At 42.3% G+C, this 15,538-nt stretch overlaps 1 protein-coding gene and 2 long non-coding RNA genes across 3 annotated transcripts in view; 1 reads left to right on the forward strand and 2 right to left on the reverse strand.

Annotated features, from left to right (window-relative positions):
• The window catches only part of LOC134034745 (myosin-7-like), an 11,299-nt gene extending 5,584 nt beyond the window's left edge, over positions 1-5,715 (reverse strand). Inside the window, exons 1-19 of the mRNA XM_062479322.1 lie at positions 5,633-5,715; positions 4,747-4,955; positions 4,438-4,581; positions 4,199-4,355; positions 4,083-4,110; positions 3,829-3,934; positions 3,626-3,718; positions 3,470-3,533; positions 3,224-3,322; positions 3,039-3,142; positions 2,810-2,948; positions 2,469-2,587; positions 2,114-2,263; positions 1,514-1,684; positions 1,024-1,336; positions 870-934; positions 528-733; positions 299-422; positions 76-212 (exon numbers count right to left, since the gene is read on the reverse strand). Of these exons, the coding sequence (XP_062335306.1) occupies positions 76-212; positions 299-422; positions 528-733; positions 870-934; positions 1,024-1,336; positions 1,514-1,684; positions 2,114-2,263; positions 2,469-2,587; positions 2,810-2,948; positions 3,039-3,142; positions 3,224-3,322; positions 3,470-3,533; positions 3,626-3,718; positions 3,829-3,934; positions 4,083-4,110; positions 4,199-4,355; positions 4,438-4,581; positions 4,747-4,947 (2,420 nt within the window). The 5' untranslated portion in view covers positions 4,948-4,955; positions 5,633-5,715. The remainder of the gene's footprint in view (positions 1-75; positions 213-298; positions 423-527; positions 734-869; positions 935-1,023; positions 1,337-1,513; positions 1,685-2,113; positions 2,264-2,468; positions 2,588-2,809; positions 2,949-3,038; positions 3,143-3,223; positions 3,323-3,469; positions 3,534-3,625; positions 3,719-3,828; positions 3,935-4,082; positions 4,111-4,198; positions 4,356-4,437; positions 4,582-4,746; positions 4,956-5,632) is intronic.
• The window catches only part of LOC134034753 (uncharacterized), a 25,397-nt gene extending 11,362 nt beyond the window's left edge, over positions 1-14,035 (forward strand). Inside the window, exons 3-4 of the long non-coding RNA XR_009932268.1 lie at positions 12,341-13,340; positions 13,619-14,035. This is a non-coding gene — a long non-coding RNA (uncharacterized LOC134034753). The remainder of the gene's footprint in view (positions 1-12,340; positions 13,341-13,618) is intronic.
• LOC134034752 (uncharacterized) lies at positions 10,968-12,364 on the reverse strand. Its single transcript, XR_009932266.1, has 4 exons — positions 12,126-12,364; positions 11,809-11,911; positions 11,631-11,726; positions 10,968-11,094 (listed from the first exon to the last, which is right to left on the reverse strand). It is a non-coding gene; the product is annotated as an uncharacterized LOC134034752 (long non-coding RNA).
• Positions 14,036-15,538: the final 1,503 nt, after the last annotated feature.

The raw sequence follows: 15,538 nt of genomic DNA on the forward strand, positions 1-15,538 counted from the left end.
CCCAAACAGAATGATCTTTTAGCTTACTTTCACTCACCTCAGACACATTTTTGTAGTAACTATAGAGAATACTACCTGCGATCTACAATTTTCTGGAACTCATTTCTGGCTAGTACACCACGTGCTCTGGACTGGAGCCCTGTGATGATGAGAGAGAGACGGTCGTCTCTCATCTCCTCAAGAACACCCAGCAGACCAGCCTTGAAGAACACCTGATAAAGATACTCAAATTATACGTTTTCATGCTGCTCATTGAAACAGGGCTTTTATGCCAGCCTCCTATTTTCAGTATATTTACCTTAGTGTGTCCTAATCTATACTCCTCGTGGTCAATGTCCAGACTACCCAGCAGTTTTTCTGCTGCCTTCTTGTTGTCCATAAACGCTCCCTCAGGGATAACATTTGGGTTTAGGATGCGGTATCTGAATTTAATTACAAAAGTAAACAAATATGATCAGGGTTAGTGTTAGGGTTTATACAATGATCAAATATGATACTCATAATAAAGTTATTGAATGTTTTTCCACCTTTGTTTGAAGTCACCGTACTGAATCCTGTTGGGGAATCCCTTCCTGCAGATTCTGATGCCTTCCAGCACACCGTTACAGCGCAGCTGGTGCATGACCAGAGGGTTCTCCATGGCCCCAGGAGTCTTGGTCTCGTTGGGGATGAGGCAACGCACAAAGTGGGGGTGAGTAGACCTCAAGTTGGTCATGAGTTTGTTCAGGTTCTCCTGTGGATAGAAAGATTTTGAACAATCATGCTATTAGTGTTTTTGTATTAGATAACTTGAATTACAGTGTTATTATCTATATTATAAGACTAATTATCATCACTGTAACATCTTGAACATCCACACACAAACTCACCCTGTGCAAAGCAGACACTGTCTGGAAAGAGGAGCCTTTCTTCTTCTTTCCTCCTCCAGACTCAGCTGTCATTAATTAGAAGATAATATATAGTTTTTTTTTCTCAATAGTTCTCTAAAGATACAAGATGAGATATTGTTATTTTTATATTTACCAGCAGCGTCAGCACCAGCATAGCCAGTAAAAAGCACAGCCAACATCTTAAGACTTGATTTCTGGAAGAGTCCGACCACAGTCTCATTCAGAGGGTCCTTGTTCTTCACCAGCCAGTTACCAATGTTGTAGTCAACGATACCAGCATAGTGAACCAGGGAGAAATGGGCCTCTGGTCGACCTTTTATAATCCTGGGCTTCTGGAAGTTGGCAGTTTTTCCCAGGTGGTTGTCATACAGCTTGGCCTTGAATGTAGCATCACTGGCTTTGGGGAACATGCACTCCTCTTCAAGGATGGACATGATACCCATGGGCTGGTTGGCGGAACAAAAGACAAAATGTTCCAAGTCAAATTTGGGAAGTAACAGTGCTGACTTTAAGTTCAAGTCCTGCCACCTCACTTAAGCAACCCTGTTAGCTCTTTTTATCCAAAAGTGGTTTAGATAAGTACCTCTTATACATAATATAACTTAATTAAACTTGATACTAACCTTCTCGATAAGCTCAATGCAGGCTGCCAAGTCCATGCCAAAGTCAATGAACACCCAAACAATTCCTTCTTTCTTGTACTCTTCTTGCTCCAGCACAAACATGTGGTGATTGAAGAACTGCTGCAGCTTCTCATTAGTGAAGTTGATGCACAGCTGTTCAAAGGTGTTGAACTGGAAAATAAGTAAATTGAATATTATTCTACCATACAATGGTTCAAATACCACCCCTTGTTAAAAAATATTAAAATGCTTTTGGGGACTTCCTCAAATGCTCCAATTGATACATAAAACACAACCCATTATCATTATTAATACAAAATCTCTCCCTGGAAGTACCTCAAAAAGTTACTTTTTGCAAATATTCGGTTGCGTGAGGTTCAGTACTGATGAATTTAGCGCTGCATGAGTACAAACCAACAGGGTTTAGTTATCTAAGAATAATCTTTTTTGCGCCCCTAAGGCTCAGTGACCCAGGGTTTGATTCTGGGCATTTTCCATTTTTCCCCTGCTTTCCTGTCTCCCTCTAACTGTCTCTATAAATAAAAAGGCAACCAAAAATATTTTGTTATATTCCACAGTTCTAAAACAAAAATTACTCACATCAAAGATCTCAAAGCCTGCAATGTCCAGCACACCAATGTAATGCTGGCGAGCGTTCTTGGTGTCCAGGGATTGGTTGATTCTAATCACCATCCACAGGAACATCTTCTCATACACTGACTTGGACAGAGCACCAATGGAGTAGTACACCTGTAGACAGACACCATGTCAAATTTTGTAAGCTAAACATTGTGTTCAATTAATTGCCAGTCAAAACTGTTATTGTAACAGTAATATAACTATTTAAAAAATCCCTTCTAAATAATTTGTTTAGAAACTCCAAATTGAATCAGTCAGCAGACTACGTGAGTTTAATGAAGCTCATCCAGTGGAAATAATAGGATATTTGAATCACCTGCTGGACACTTTGACCTTTGGTGACCCACTCGTTTCCTACTTTGACCCTTGGGTGGCAGAGACCCTTGATCAGGTCAGCAGAGTTCAAGGCCATCAGGTACGCCACTTTGTCGGTATCTGGAAAGGCAGAGGCAGAGAGAAACAGGTTCAAAATGATTGGATAAAGCTCTGTGTTGACTCAAAGCTAAGAGTTTGTATATTAGGGATTTATTTAGCTAAACCCAACAAAATGGTGCCAAAAACAGATTTCACATTTGAGCACAGAGAAAGATTTCACTGTGCTTCAAGACCATGCCAAACACAAAGGGAACACATTACATTTTGATCATAAAGAGTTACCCTCAGTGCCATCTGGCTCTGCCTGCTCTTCCCTCTGCTTGTTCTTGAACTTCATGTTGCCCATGTGCATGATGGCACCAATCATCTTGTAAATGCCGTTCTTTTCCTCTTGGGTGAACCCCAGCACATCAAAGGCTTCCTATTATAAAGTTGAACATTTTAATCTTTGTAAAATGTTTACATATAGTAGTACAGCAAGAATAGTTTGATATAGATATACTTCACTTACATCAGTAGCAACCAGCTCATCAGAATCAACAATGGATGTTACAGTAATCTCTCCTTGGGAGATGAAGGCGTAATCATAGGGGTTGGTGGTGATAAGCAGCATATCTGTAAATAAAATTAAAGCGCTATTTTGATGGTCAATCTGTGTTTGACAGATTTGTAATGAATCATTTCTTGAATACTGACCCAACAGTTCTGGCTTCTGTTGAGACAGGATCTGGTAGAAGATGTGGTAGTCTCTCTCAGCCTTGAGCTGGAAAGTGACACGTGACTTCTCCAGGAGATCTGTCAAGAAGAGAAAATACATGTGAATTTACTTGGATCAAACAGGATTCATGAGCAGGAGGTCAAGGGTATTGATGGTTTCACCAGACTAGTTGTATCATATTGAATACTGTATTATTTTGGAGACATTAGTCTTAAACTACTCACAAGTTTCAATGTCTGCGGATGAAAGCTTCCCACTCACTCCAAAATGAATTCTGATGAATTTTCCCTGTAAGTGAAGGAATTGTACACTCACTGTCAACTGGGTGATACAATCATGTAGAATATAGTGCATGTTAAACATGACTGAAGAAATCTTACGAATCTGGAGGAGTTGTCATTTCTGATGGTCTTGGCATTACCAAAAGCCTCCAGGGCAGGGTTACACTGGATGATTTGATCCTCCAGGGTGCCCTAGAATCCAAAAACCCAACATTGATTAAAATGTTTATAACCCATTGGTCATTATACAGTAGAGTTCAGTACTAACAAAATTAGACCACTTTAACATCAAAAAGCCCTACCTTTTTCTCCTGTGCGGCATCCTTCTTTCCACCAACAGCTGCAATGCTGGCCAAGTACTGGATGACTCTCTTGGTGTTCACAGTCTTTCCTGCACCGGATTCTCCACTGGAGATGAAAATGTGATATTTGGAGGTTTGACATGTTTAATTGTTGTTAAATGTGTTGTACTCTTGCATGGATTTAGGCACTCCCATCAGTGAACCTAAGTAAATGAAATGTGTGGAAAGTCCAGATAAATATTAAATGTACTTACGTGATCAGTACAGATTGATTTTCCCTGTCTGTTAAAAGAAAAGGAAAGAAAAATCTGCATTCATTTCGCTTCAAATTGAGAAAAGTCACGTTTGAAAAAAGCAAGTTGGGTTTTACCTGACAGCATGTACTGGTAGGCATTGTCAGAGATGGAGAAGATGTGAGGAGGAGCTTCACTCCTCTTCTTGCCTCTGTAAGCATTGACAACTGACTGATCGTACACTGGCAGCCACTTGTAGGGGTTGACAGTCACACAGAACAGTCCTGAGTAGGTCTGTGGGGGAGGAGAGTATTTTTACTTCTTAAATGATCATATTCTACTCAGTAGGAACCTATTTGTACGTTGTGTTACTCACGTAGATCATCCAGGCTGCATAACGCTCTTTGAGGTTAAACAGCACAGCAGGCTCGTGCAGGAAGGTGAACATCGCCATGTCCTCAATTTTATCAAACTTTGGCGGGTTCTGGGGATGGATGTCATCCTCCTTATGTGTTGTTGTCTGGAAATGGATAGAGTGCAGGATGTAAATTACTTTACTGTTTGTAACATTTTGCATTATTAGAAAATAACATAGACTTGATTTATTGTTTCCCATATACTTTGGAAGAATATAACAGTTTTACAATCAGCTATTTTTATGTATTAATAATTGTGCTGTGCATACCTTCCCAAACTCAGTTTCAACAGTGACTTTGTCCCCATCTCTACTGCTTATTAGTGCCTTGACGTACTCAACCTCTGGGTCAGGCACAAAGCAGTTCTTCTTCATGTCAAAATAACGAGTCTGGGCCTCCAGACGTTCCTTGTCTGACTTCCTCAGAAAAGGAGCTGCTGCCCCAAACTCTGCCATCAAGGCATCCCCCATCCTGAGATCTGTGGCATGAGAAAGTAATACATATAATCATCATTGTTATTATTTTTATAAATTATTAATCGTTATTAATAATCGATTTTTTTACTGTTTCGATAGTCCTACAAAAGGTTACAGAATGATATTGGCAATTATTTCACAGTAAAGGAAATTCATAGCCTGGCATTGCCAGATTGATGTTATTCCCAGGCTAGGACATTCAGGCTACAGTAAAGACTGTAAAAATTGCAAGTCTTTCAAAAGTGCATTAGACTCTAAGCTGCCAATTTATGTTTATTTTGAAAATCCTAAATACATTTTAAAATGAACTTTATGTGGCAGTTTGCTTTTATGATAAATACAATTCTACATAAAAACAAAAGTGACAGATTCTCTCTCAGCCAATTAACAACACAGTACCGGTACATTGTTCAGACCACACTTCATAGTAAAATGCTGCAGGTGTCTTGTTTGTGGTGCATCAGTTTTGGAAATGTACATCACTTTTTATAAGTACAGTCTCTGATTTTCATTTGTATTTTCAACCATTTAAACATTTATTATCTTGGCCAATTCATACCATTACATAAACCTGTTATAATAAATGATACATTCAATTTCAGCTCTAAATCTTTGTCTTGTGTCCAGACTGTATCTAAACACATGTTGTATCTATAACTTTCATGGAAGCTGTTCCTACCTGATGTTGGTTACTTTGAGAGAATCTCCTGAAAGGTTGGTATGGAAAGTGTCTCTGCTCTGTCTTCCTCAGGTTGCCTAGGGTCCTTCTTCTCTCTAACCCCCCGTGTCTGTTTATAAAGGGTACTGATCTGCCCTACATGGACAGGAATCAAGGGCTAGATTACATTTTTTGAATGTTTCTTCATTTGGGGTAGAGGTGTGCTCCCATAGACCTATGAGGCTCATTGTTCCAAGAGGCTATCAGGGGGGCCAGGGGGAGGGGTGACCTGAGGGCTTTGAGAGCATCATCCTTTGCTGTAGCTCCTAATAGAGAGTTTTACATCATAAGGCAGCTTCATGGTGATAGTGCCAAAATGTTTTATGCCAAAGAGCCTGTTGCTTCTAATATTTGCTTTATAGTTTTGTTGTGCAGTTACTGCACAATTGCTGTGCATTTCTTTGCACATTGAGGTGAATAACTGTAGCTGTCCTTCAATAAAGCCAAGGTCGGCCAACTCATTATCCTTCCATTGCCTTACTCCATCTGGTTAACTTGGCATCATTTCCTTTGCTTTATCCTTGAGGACAAAGATAACACAAGCAATTGTTATATGATTCCTTCTCTTGTCCATGAGTCATTTTAACATACCTGAATCACATCTTAATTTCCTCTAAACAGGCAGCAGCTGCCATAACTAATGCTTCAGAAAAGATCATGTCTCACTGGACATAAAGAAATATATTTTTGCTGCACATGGGCAGACACACCACTCAAGTAACCTGTGATACTAATGAATATTGGATCTTTGGTCAATGCAGAAATACTACTCGGGCTTCACCTCTGACTGTGAGGCTCCGTAATTAGCCTCCTGAACTGAATGCTACCTTCTCTGTTGAGGGGATCATTCTCAGCTGTCTGGTACTTTTAATGCCAGTGACAATGGAATTACGTTATGGATGAGACAGAGGGAGTTGGCGATGTCGACCTGACTGAGAGTATAGACATTCCTGATCACCCATGGCCATAATGAGGGAGATGTTCGAAATTGTCGGTGTCAAAAAGGATTCCTGCCGAATGTGTGTGTCTATTGTGTATTTTTGTATTAATGTATGAGTTAATATGAATATAGTGTGATGTCCAATTACCTGCGTAATATGACATGAGGTCCAACAGCTAGTAGTAATGGCAACTTTTTACTTAAATATATGTCAGGGCCTACACTTCTTTACTTTAACTTGAGTGAAAAAGTGTAGTCAGCACTTCAACTTTTACCAGTTTTTTTCAACAGTTTACACATCTAAACAGTTTAGATGTGTACTTTTGCCATCTCTGTTGTTTTGCTGTTAGTTAGGTAGCCCGCATTTCATCTATAAAGAAAGTGTTTCGAACTATTGGGCCAGCGTTCTACTTTCTACTGTACAAATGGATAAAGTCATTAACAAAGTCATCCATTGCCATTTTTGTGATATTGATTCCCATGTACTTTTGAAGGATGGTAGAGCTGCTCTCATCTGCAGTGGGTTTAATCACTAATTGTTGTGTTGTTGTACATACCGTCCCAAACTCAGTGTTAACGGTGACTTTGTCCCCATCTCTACTGGTAATTGAAGCCTTGACGTACTCAACCTCTGGGTCAGGCACTCCTTCTTCATGTCAAAAGAACAAGTCTGGGCCTCCAGACGTTCCTTGTCTGACTTCCTCAGAAAAGGAGCTGCTGCCCCAAACTCTGCCATCAAGGTGTCCCCCATCCTGAGATCTGCATCTTGATCAAAAAGAGAAATAAATATGTTTTGTTTCATAAAACCTTTTGACAGACATACAAACTAACACGGTATGATATTGGCATGAGATGCACGTAAAGGAAAGTCACTGGAGATAGAATTAAGACTAAATTCAGGTTAGAATCCGGCCTCGCCCCTCTGCTGCATGTCTTTCCCTCTCGCTCTCTGCCTTTCCTGTCACACTGCACCTAAAAACCTAAGATTTCTTTTTTTACTAACTGAAATATATATAAAGAACAATTAAACTACTTACCAGCTCATTGTTTTGAGATTTACCCATATCCCCCGATATATCTGTCAGACAAATGTGTGTTTCTATGACAGGTTTCTTTGCCATCTCTTATGTTCTTACCAGGTTGTCGAGTGTCTTTCTCCTCTCCAGCGCTGAAGCCTGTTTATAAAGGGAGAGGTGTGCTGCCAGACCTATGAGGATCTCTGTTCCGGGAGGCTGTCAGGGGGGCCAGGGGGAGGAGAGACCTAGCTGCTGTCAGGGGGGCCAGGGGGAGGAGAGACCTGGCTGCTGTCAGGGGGGCCAGGGGGAGGAGAGACCTAGCTGCTGTCAGGGGGGCCAGGGGGAGGAGAGACCTAGCTGCTGTCAGGGGGGCCAGGGGGAGGAGAGACCTAGCTGCTGTCAGGGGGGCCAGGGGGAGGAGAGACCTAGCTGCTGTCAGGGGGGCCAGGGGGAGGAGAGACCTGGCTTCTGTCAGGGGGGCCAGGGGGAGGAGAGACCTAGCTGCTGTCAGGGGGGCCAGGGGGAGGAGAGACCTAGCTGCTGTCAGGGGGGCCAGGGGGAGGAGAGACCTAGCTGCTGTCAGGGGGGCCAGGGGGAGGAGAGACCTAGCTGCTGTCAGGGGGGCCAGGGGGAGGAGAGACCTAGCTGCTGTCAGGGGGGCCAGGGGGAGGAGAGACCTAGCTGCTGTCAGGGGGGCCAGGGGGAGGAGAGACCTAGCTGCTGTCAGGGGGGCCAGGGGGAGGAGAGACCTGGCTGCTGTCAGGGGGGCCAGGGGGAGGAGAGACCTAGCTGCTGTCAGGGGGGCCAGGGGGAGGAGAGACCTAGCTGCTGTCAGGGGGGCCAGGGGGAGGAGAGACCTAGCTGCTGTCAGGGGGGCCAGGGGGAGGAGAGACCTAGCTGCTGTCAGGGGGGCCAGGGGGAGGAGAGACCTAGCTGCTGTCAGGGGGGCCAGGGGGAGGAGAGACCTAGCTGCTGTCAGGGGGGCCAGGGGGAGGAGAGACCTGGCTGCTGTCAGGGGGGCCAGGGGGAGGAGAGACCTGGCTGCTGTCAGGGGGGCCAGGGGGAGGAGAGACCTAGCTGCTGTCAGGGGGGCCAGGGGGAGGAGAGACCTGGCTGCTGTCAGGGGGGCCAGGGGGAGGAGAGACCTAGCTGCTGTCAGGGGGGCCAGGGGGAGGAGAGACCTGGCTGCTGTCAGGGGGGCCAGGGGGAGGAGAGACCTGGCTGCTGTCAGGGGGGCCAGGGGGAGGAGAGACCTGGCTGCTGTCAGGGGGGCCAGGGGGAGGAGAGACCTAGCTGCTGTCAGGGGGGCCAGGGGGAGGAGAGACCTGGCTGCTGTCAGGGGGGCCAGGGGGAGGAGAGACCTGGCTGCTGTCAGGGGGGCCAGGGGGAGGAGAGACCTAGCTGCTGTCAGGGGGGCCAGGGGGAGGAGAGACCTGGCTGCTGTCAGGGGGGCCAGGGGGAGGAGAGACCTGGCTGCTGTCAGGGGGGCCAGGGGGAGGAGAGACCTGGCTGCTGTCAGGGGGGCCAGGGGGAGGAGAGACCTGTCCGCTTTGAGGAAAAGAGGTTTTGCTGTATCTCTTAAGTTGACATCATGCGGCTGCTTTACCATGTGGTTGGAAGGCTTCACAATTAGTTTTAATCTTATGTTTTTTTGTTTAATTGTTTGTGTACAAAATTGTTTTAGTGATTCCTCTGACTCACTAGTGATGACTACATTTAGAGGTATCGCACACAGTTTTTAACATAAGAAGTTTTCTCTGAGAATCTTGCCTTCCTCGTGCTCCTGGGAGCCCTGTATCAAAACTCATCGATTTTTAATATGTATACTGTTCCAGCAATTTTCTTACCTTGAGACGAATTGATGCTTGATGTTAACTTTTGTTAAAATATTTTTGCATATTTTCATTTTATGAAGTCAAGGGCAATCATGGAGGGTCTATTATCATGCTTGACGTGGCATAGTTTTCTTTACTTTATCACTGAGATAAAGCCATGGCATGTAGAATTGCTTGTCCATGATTTATTATAACATGAAAGCCCAATCTTCACCCTCTGATTTTCTAACAGGTTAGTTGTGACAGCTGTTGCTTGTTTACAAAGGTCTCACTGCTTATGAAGAAATTAATTTTAGCTCCACATGGACAAACACATGTCAACCCTCTAAAGTAACCTGTGGGCAGAGATGGCAAAAGTACACATCCTTCACTTAAGCAGAAGTACAGATACCGTATTTCTTCGAATAAACGTTTATTAAATAACGTTCATTTTTGGTGCAGTGTTTATTCGAGGGCGGCGTTTATTTGAGGGTGGCGTTTAATTAGTAAGAGACATTTTGTGAATTGTAGCTACAGTGCAACCATAGACAACTTTGTTGCTGGCATTGTGACAAATGAATCATGCAGCTAAAACGCCGGTTTCATTTACTACCGCTGACCTCCTTGTCTATTCTTTGTTTGTCTATGAGTGCGGCAACTCCCTTTGTCATTAGCTATCAATTAGTTGTGCGTTGGTAGTACCTACAACTGTCTCAAGTGTTCTACATCGTGTAGAAATCTGAAGCAGCATGCCAAAACGTTCATACACGTTAGCTTTCAAGCTGTGCAGAAAGTTATGTACATGTGTAATACATACTGGGGTTGAATTTAACCAATTAAATAATCGTTTTCAGATTGTTTTGGTGCGATGATTATTCGAGGGCGGTGTTTATTACACAACGTTCATTTTTGGTTCAGCGTTTATTTGAGGTCGGCATTTATTCGAAGAAATACGGTACTCATGTTTAAAAAGACTGGTAAAACTTGATGTGCTGAATCCACTTTTTCACCTAAGTTAAGAAGTGTGGGATCTGACAAATACTTCAGTAAAAAGTAGCCATTACTACTACCTGTTGGACTTCATATCATATAAATACATTATTACAAAAATACACTATAGACATTCAGCGCATTCCCCAGGAATCCTTTTTGACAGAGACAACTTTGAACATCTCCCTCGTATATGGCCATGGGTGATCAGGAATGTCAACATCGGTAACTCTGTCTCATCCATTACGTACTTTTGTCTTTTTACCTTTAAAACTTGTTTTCACAGTGAAAGGAGAAGAGTGGGAGGGAAAGGGAACAGGGAAGCCTAAAACCCAGTAGATTAGAGCAGATTTGTTTTACCTTCAGAAAGTTGTTTTCTCATCTCGCCTTCCCCAGGGCCCTGTCAGCTTCTAATCAGGGACACTTCTTACTGTTCATTTTACACATGGATCAGGGTAGAAGTTTACACTGTACATTATTCCTCTAACCTCTGGGGGGAAAAGGTAGGCCAAAAGGTAACAGACATTACACAGAGGTGAGATTTCAACTGACTTTATTCTCTATTTTGCCAAGTTACATTGATTATAGTGAAGAGAATAAGGCTCTGCTATCCACACATTTTAAAAGGTCCTTCTGAAAGCTTCATTCTTCATCATGTCCTTTCTGTAATAGAAAATGCATTAAAAAATGAATTAAACACTGAACTACATTTTGTGTATACTGATATCATATTAGTTCAATTTAGTATATATGTGAATTTTAAATATCACAAGTATTTTCATTCTGCGTGTCCTTTCAGACCACCACCCTTTCAGACCTCCACCCTTTCACACCACCACCCTTTCAGACCTCCACCCTTTCACACCACCACCCTTTCAGACCTCCACCCTTTCACACCACCACCCTTTCAGACCACCACCCTTTCACACCTCCACCCTTTCAGACCTCCACCCTTTCACACCTCCACCCTTTCACACCTCCACCCTTTCACACCTCCACCCTTTCAGACCTCCACCCTTTCACACCTCCACCCTTTCAGACCTCCACCCTTTCACACCACCACCCTTTCAGACCTCCACCCTTTCAGACCACCACCCTTTCACACCACCACCCTTTCACACCACCACCCTTTCAGACCACCACCCTTTCACACCTCCAAAATATAAATTCAGTGTGTTAGGTTGTTGATTTGTACTTACAGCCTCCTCTGCAGTTCTCTTGTAGGACTTGACTTTCAGCTGCAGTTTGTCTACCAGGTCTTGCAGACGGCTCAAGTTCTTACGGTCCTCCTCAGTCTGTTTTACAGGGAAGTACATTTAGCATAATTATGTGTCTTTGACAAGCACACTTCCTTGCAACAACAGCAAATCAGTATACCTGGTAGGTGAGCTCCTTGATGCGTCTCATATTTACGGACTCCTTTCATTGAATCACCTCCTTTCCTCTGCTCCAACTCCACCTCTGTCTCCAGCTCCCTCACCTGGAGGAAAAGGATACCAAGTTGTTGACAGCTGTGAACTTGTTTTCCCTCAGGATAACATTTCATGATCTTAAATCATTTGTTGGAAGGATGGAATAAGGTACCATAAGGTACCAACCAGCCTCAGTAGTAGGTACTGTCACGGCCACAGCCGTGCCCCCCCCCGGTTTCAGTTTTTTGTCCTGCCCTAGTGTTTCCCTGTCATTGTCTTCACCTGTTCTCGTTAGCGTTATTGTGTCCACCTGTGTGTCGTTTGGTTCTGTGTATTTAGGTTTCTGTTTTGTGTCCAGTCTTGGTCTTGTCCTTACCATACCTGTCCGTGTGAGTACTCTAGCTGTTCCCGTTTTTGAGAAATAAAACCCTTGTTTCTGCCATGCCTGCCGACTCCCCTGCGTTTGGGTCCAACCCCACCTCACGTCTTGACAGAAGGTATCAGAGCTGTCAGTGTATTACTGTGCACAAGTGTGAGGCTGTATAGAAGGTGATGATGTGGTGGCAGTCCCTGCTGAAGAGTGATACCCTGTGTTAAGACTTCAAGGGGCAGAAATGAGACCTCTTGACTTTCACAACTTCACACCTTGGTTTATTGCTGGAACCCTTGAGGTTCCTTGATTAACTTTTATAGCTTAACATACCACTCCATATGTTAACAATGTAAATATTGGTATGCTGTCAGTAAGCTGTACAGCCACTCAGGTGATAAAGATTGTAAAACAAACAAGGTTATACTTCATAGTACGCTGGGAGATTGTATTTCTTGAATATAGTGTTGAGATGAACACTATGGCTCTACTATATTCGTGAAATATAATTGGAAAATATGTGTTCTTTGTGTCTTGGGTCGACCTTGACCCAACCCCCCCCCCCCACCTCCTCATTGAAGCACCTTACTAAGTGTCAACATCTGAGCCGTCTATTCCAAGCACAACCTTTCTTTATACCCCTCATTCCCAGCTGTCCAGTCTCCACGTGTTAGCAGCGACGTGGCACCGAACACAATGCAACTGGCATGTTAAGACTGTAAGACCACAGGGAAGTGGACTCCTCTTTGTCTTTGCCAATATCATTCTCCATCAAGGTCGGATGCTATATTTATGCATCTGGCCTCCACAAGCAGTGTGAACTGAACTGGAATTTAAAGTTTAGTCAATGTTTCTTTTTGACTAATACTTTTTACTAAATGGTTTTATCTTAACTCAAATAATTGATGATTGATTTTATATTTACTGTCCCTGTTGCAGCTGTCAGACTTCAGGTGAGGGAATATTTATCACCATGTGTCAGTGAGGTAAAAGGACCTTCTTGGACAACTAAGTCACTCACTCATTCCTCTCCCATGTGACTTGCAGATTCTGATTCTGGAATGTGGAGACAGTGAATTACTCTCTGTCAGGCATAATGGTCACAGCCCACCAGAGTCCAAGTCAAGGTATGAGTTTTTCTTAGCTCTAATTACTTTTTGTCTCATATTTGAATGTCTCGTATTTTTAGCATCTTTGGCTTAGCTTAAATGTTAATACAGTATCTTTATTATATCAAACCTAATAGATATATATTAGTTTTTTTCTTTATTAGATTATAGATAATCTGTAACAATAATGCTACCTGAAATGACAACATTCAAATACTGTCCATAAATATGTTTTCACATTTATGTCATAGCTGAACTGGGAAACTTTTTGTTCTTGTTGTTTCTTGAAATAATAGTATTATACCTATAAATGGAATCGCTTGGTCAGACACAGAAGTCATTGGATGGAGCCATGTGATACTCTGAATTACACTGCACAGACAGAGGGTTTGACTTTAATATAATTTTGATGATTTATATGATTTCTGTATGTATACGTGAATGTCTAAGTGGATTGCTGAATAACAATGTTATAATCGTTTTCTGTATATGTGGACCAGTCCATGATTCTGCTCATATGTTTGCTTGTTAGTGTGTGCCTTTAGCGCTAACGATCAAAACAGCACTTTGTAACAATGGTTCCAGGACTGTATAACCTGCACAAAAGCTGTATTACTGTACCTCACTGTATCAGTAATAGACCAGTAAGGCCCTCTTTTTATGTTGGTTATATTACAGGATATTGTGTGTTTTTTCTATGATGATCATTAGTTTAGTACTCTTTAAAGATTGATCATAACATGGCCTGTAATAAAAAGATCACACCTTATTCTATGGATGGTATTTTATTGTTGTGACAGTGTGGCTTTGTTGTGAAATGTACAATAACTACCGAGGGATGAAGATTTGATACAAACATTATTCTTGATTAGATTACTAATGTATCTTTCAGTGATCTCAGGATAGTCTTCCCCAGGGCCCTGTCTGCTTCTGATCAGGGACACTTCTTACTGTTCAGTTTTCACACCGATCAAGGTAGGAGTTTACATTGAACAATATTTCTGGATTAAAAAATATATATTTATACAAAGTAAGGAAAAATCGGAAGTTGCAAATGTCTCACTGCACATAAAATACAAAAAGTATTATACAGAGGAACACATCAGCCCTCTCAATGACCCTTTAAATGGCAAAATATATTGATTTCACTATCCTTATCATCCTTTATAAAACCTATAGAGAATTAACTATTACTAGACTTGAACATAAAGATGCCCTCCTAATGCACCAATCAGCAATAACATTATAACCACCTGCCTAATATTGTGTCGGTTCCCCTTTACCACAAAACAGCCCTAACCCGTTCGAGGTATGGACTCCACTGTAATGGATTTGATTTGTATAGCACACTTTAACCCTTGTGCTGCCTTCGGGTCACATGACCCAAAGGTTCATAACGAACCATCGTTGTGTTTACCCAATTTCACCCAATACAAAAACAAATAAAAATAATTGTATTTTAACCATTGTAATGTGGGGGGTCTGAGACAACCCGACAGTTAAAAGAAAATGCTTCACTTTGTTTTTGTATGAGGTAAATTTGTCGCAATACGACGGTGGGTCACAATGACTGATGGGTCAGAATGACCCGAAGATAACACGGGTTAAAATACAAAGAGGTCTCAAGGTGCTTAACATGATATAGACTATCACAACAACAATAGTACAAAGTAATAAAAGTGCTTATGAAGTGCAGAAAATAGGATAATATAAAATACAAAAAGATAATAAATGTAAAATAATTAATAAGATTGTAATGAGATCTAGTAATATGTATTTAAAAACAGTAAATACATTTGATGTATTTAATTTCAGACAGAGCAATTAAAACAGTGCATTCTAAAAACAACACAGAAAAGAAACAAAAACAGTAACCAGTACTTTAGGTGAAGGCAGACATAAATAAGTGGGTTTTGAGGTGTGATTTAAAAGCAGCGAGGGAATCTAAGGCCCTAATGATCTCCGGGAGCTCGTTCCAGAGTCGTGGCCCCAGCGAGGAGAAGGCACGATCTCCCATTTTAGTTAATTTTGTCCGGGGAACTGCAAGGAGGTTTGAGTTTCCGGACCTAAGTGTCCTAGATGTGAAATGAGGAGGTCCTGGACATAGGCTGGACCGGTAATGTTTATGGCCTTGTGAACTAGGAGAAGGACTTTGTAAATGATTATTTGGTTGATTGGAAGCCAGTGGAGGACTGGGGTGATGTGTTCCGATTTCC

The sequence above is a fragment of the Osmerus eperlanus genome, chromosome 15 (genome assembly GCF_963692335.1).
Source record: "Osmerus eperlanus chromosome 15, fOsmEpe2.1, whole genome shotgun sequence".
In the NCBI taxonomy this organism is placed as follows: domain Eukaryota; kingdom Metazoa; phylum Chordata; class Actinopteri; order Osmeriformes; family Osmeridae; genus Osmerus; species Osmerus eperlanus.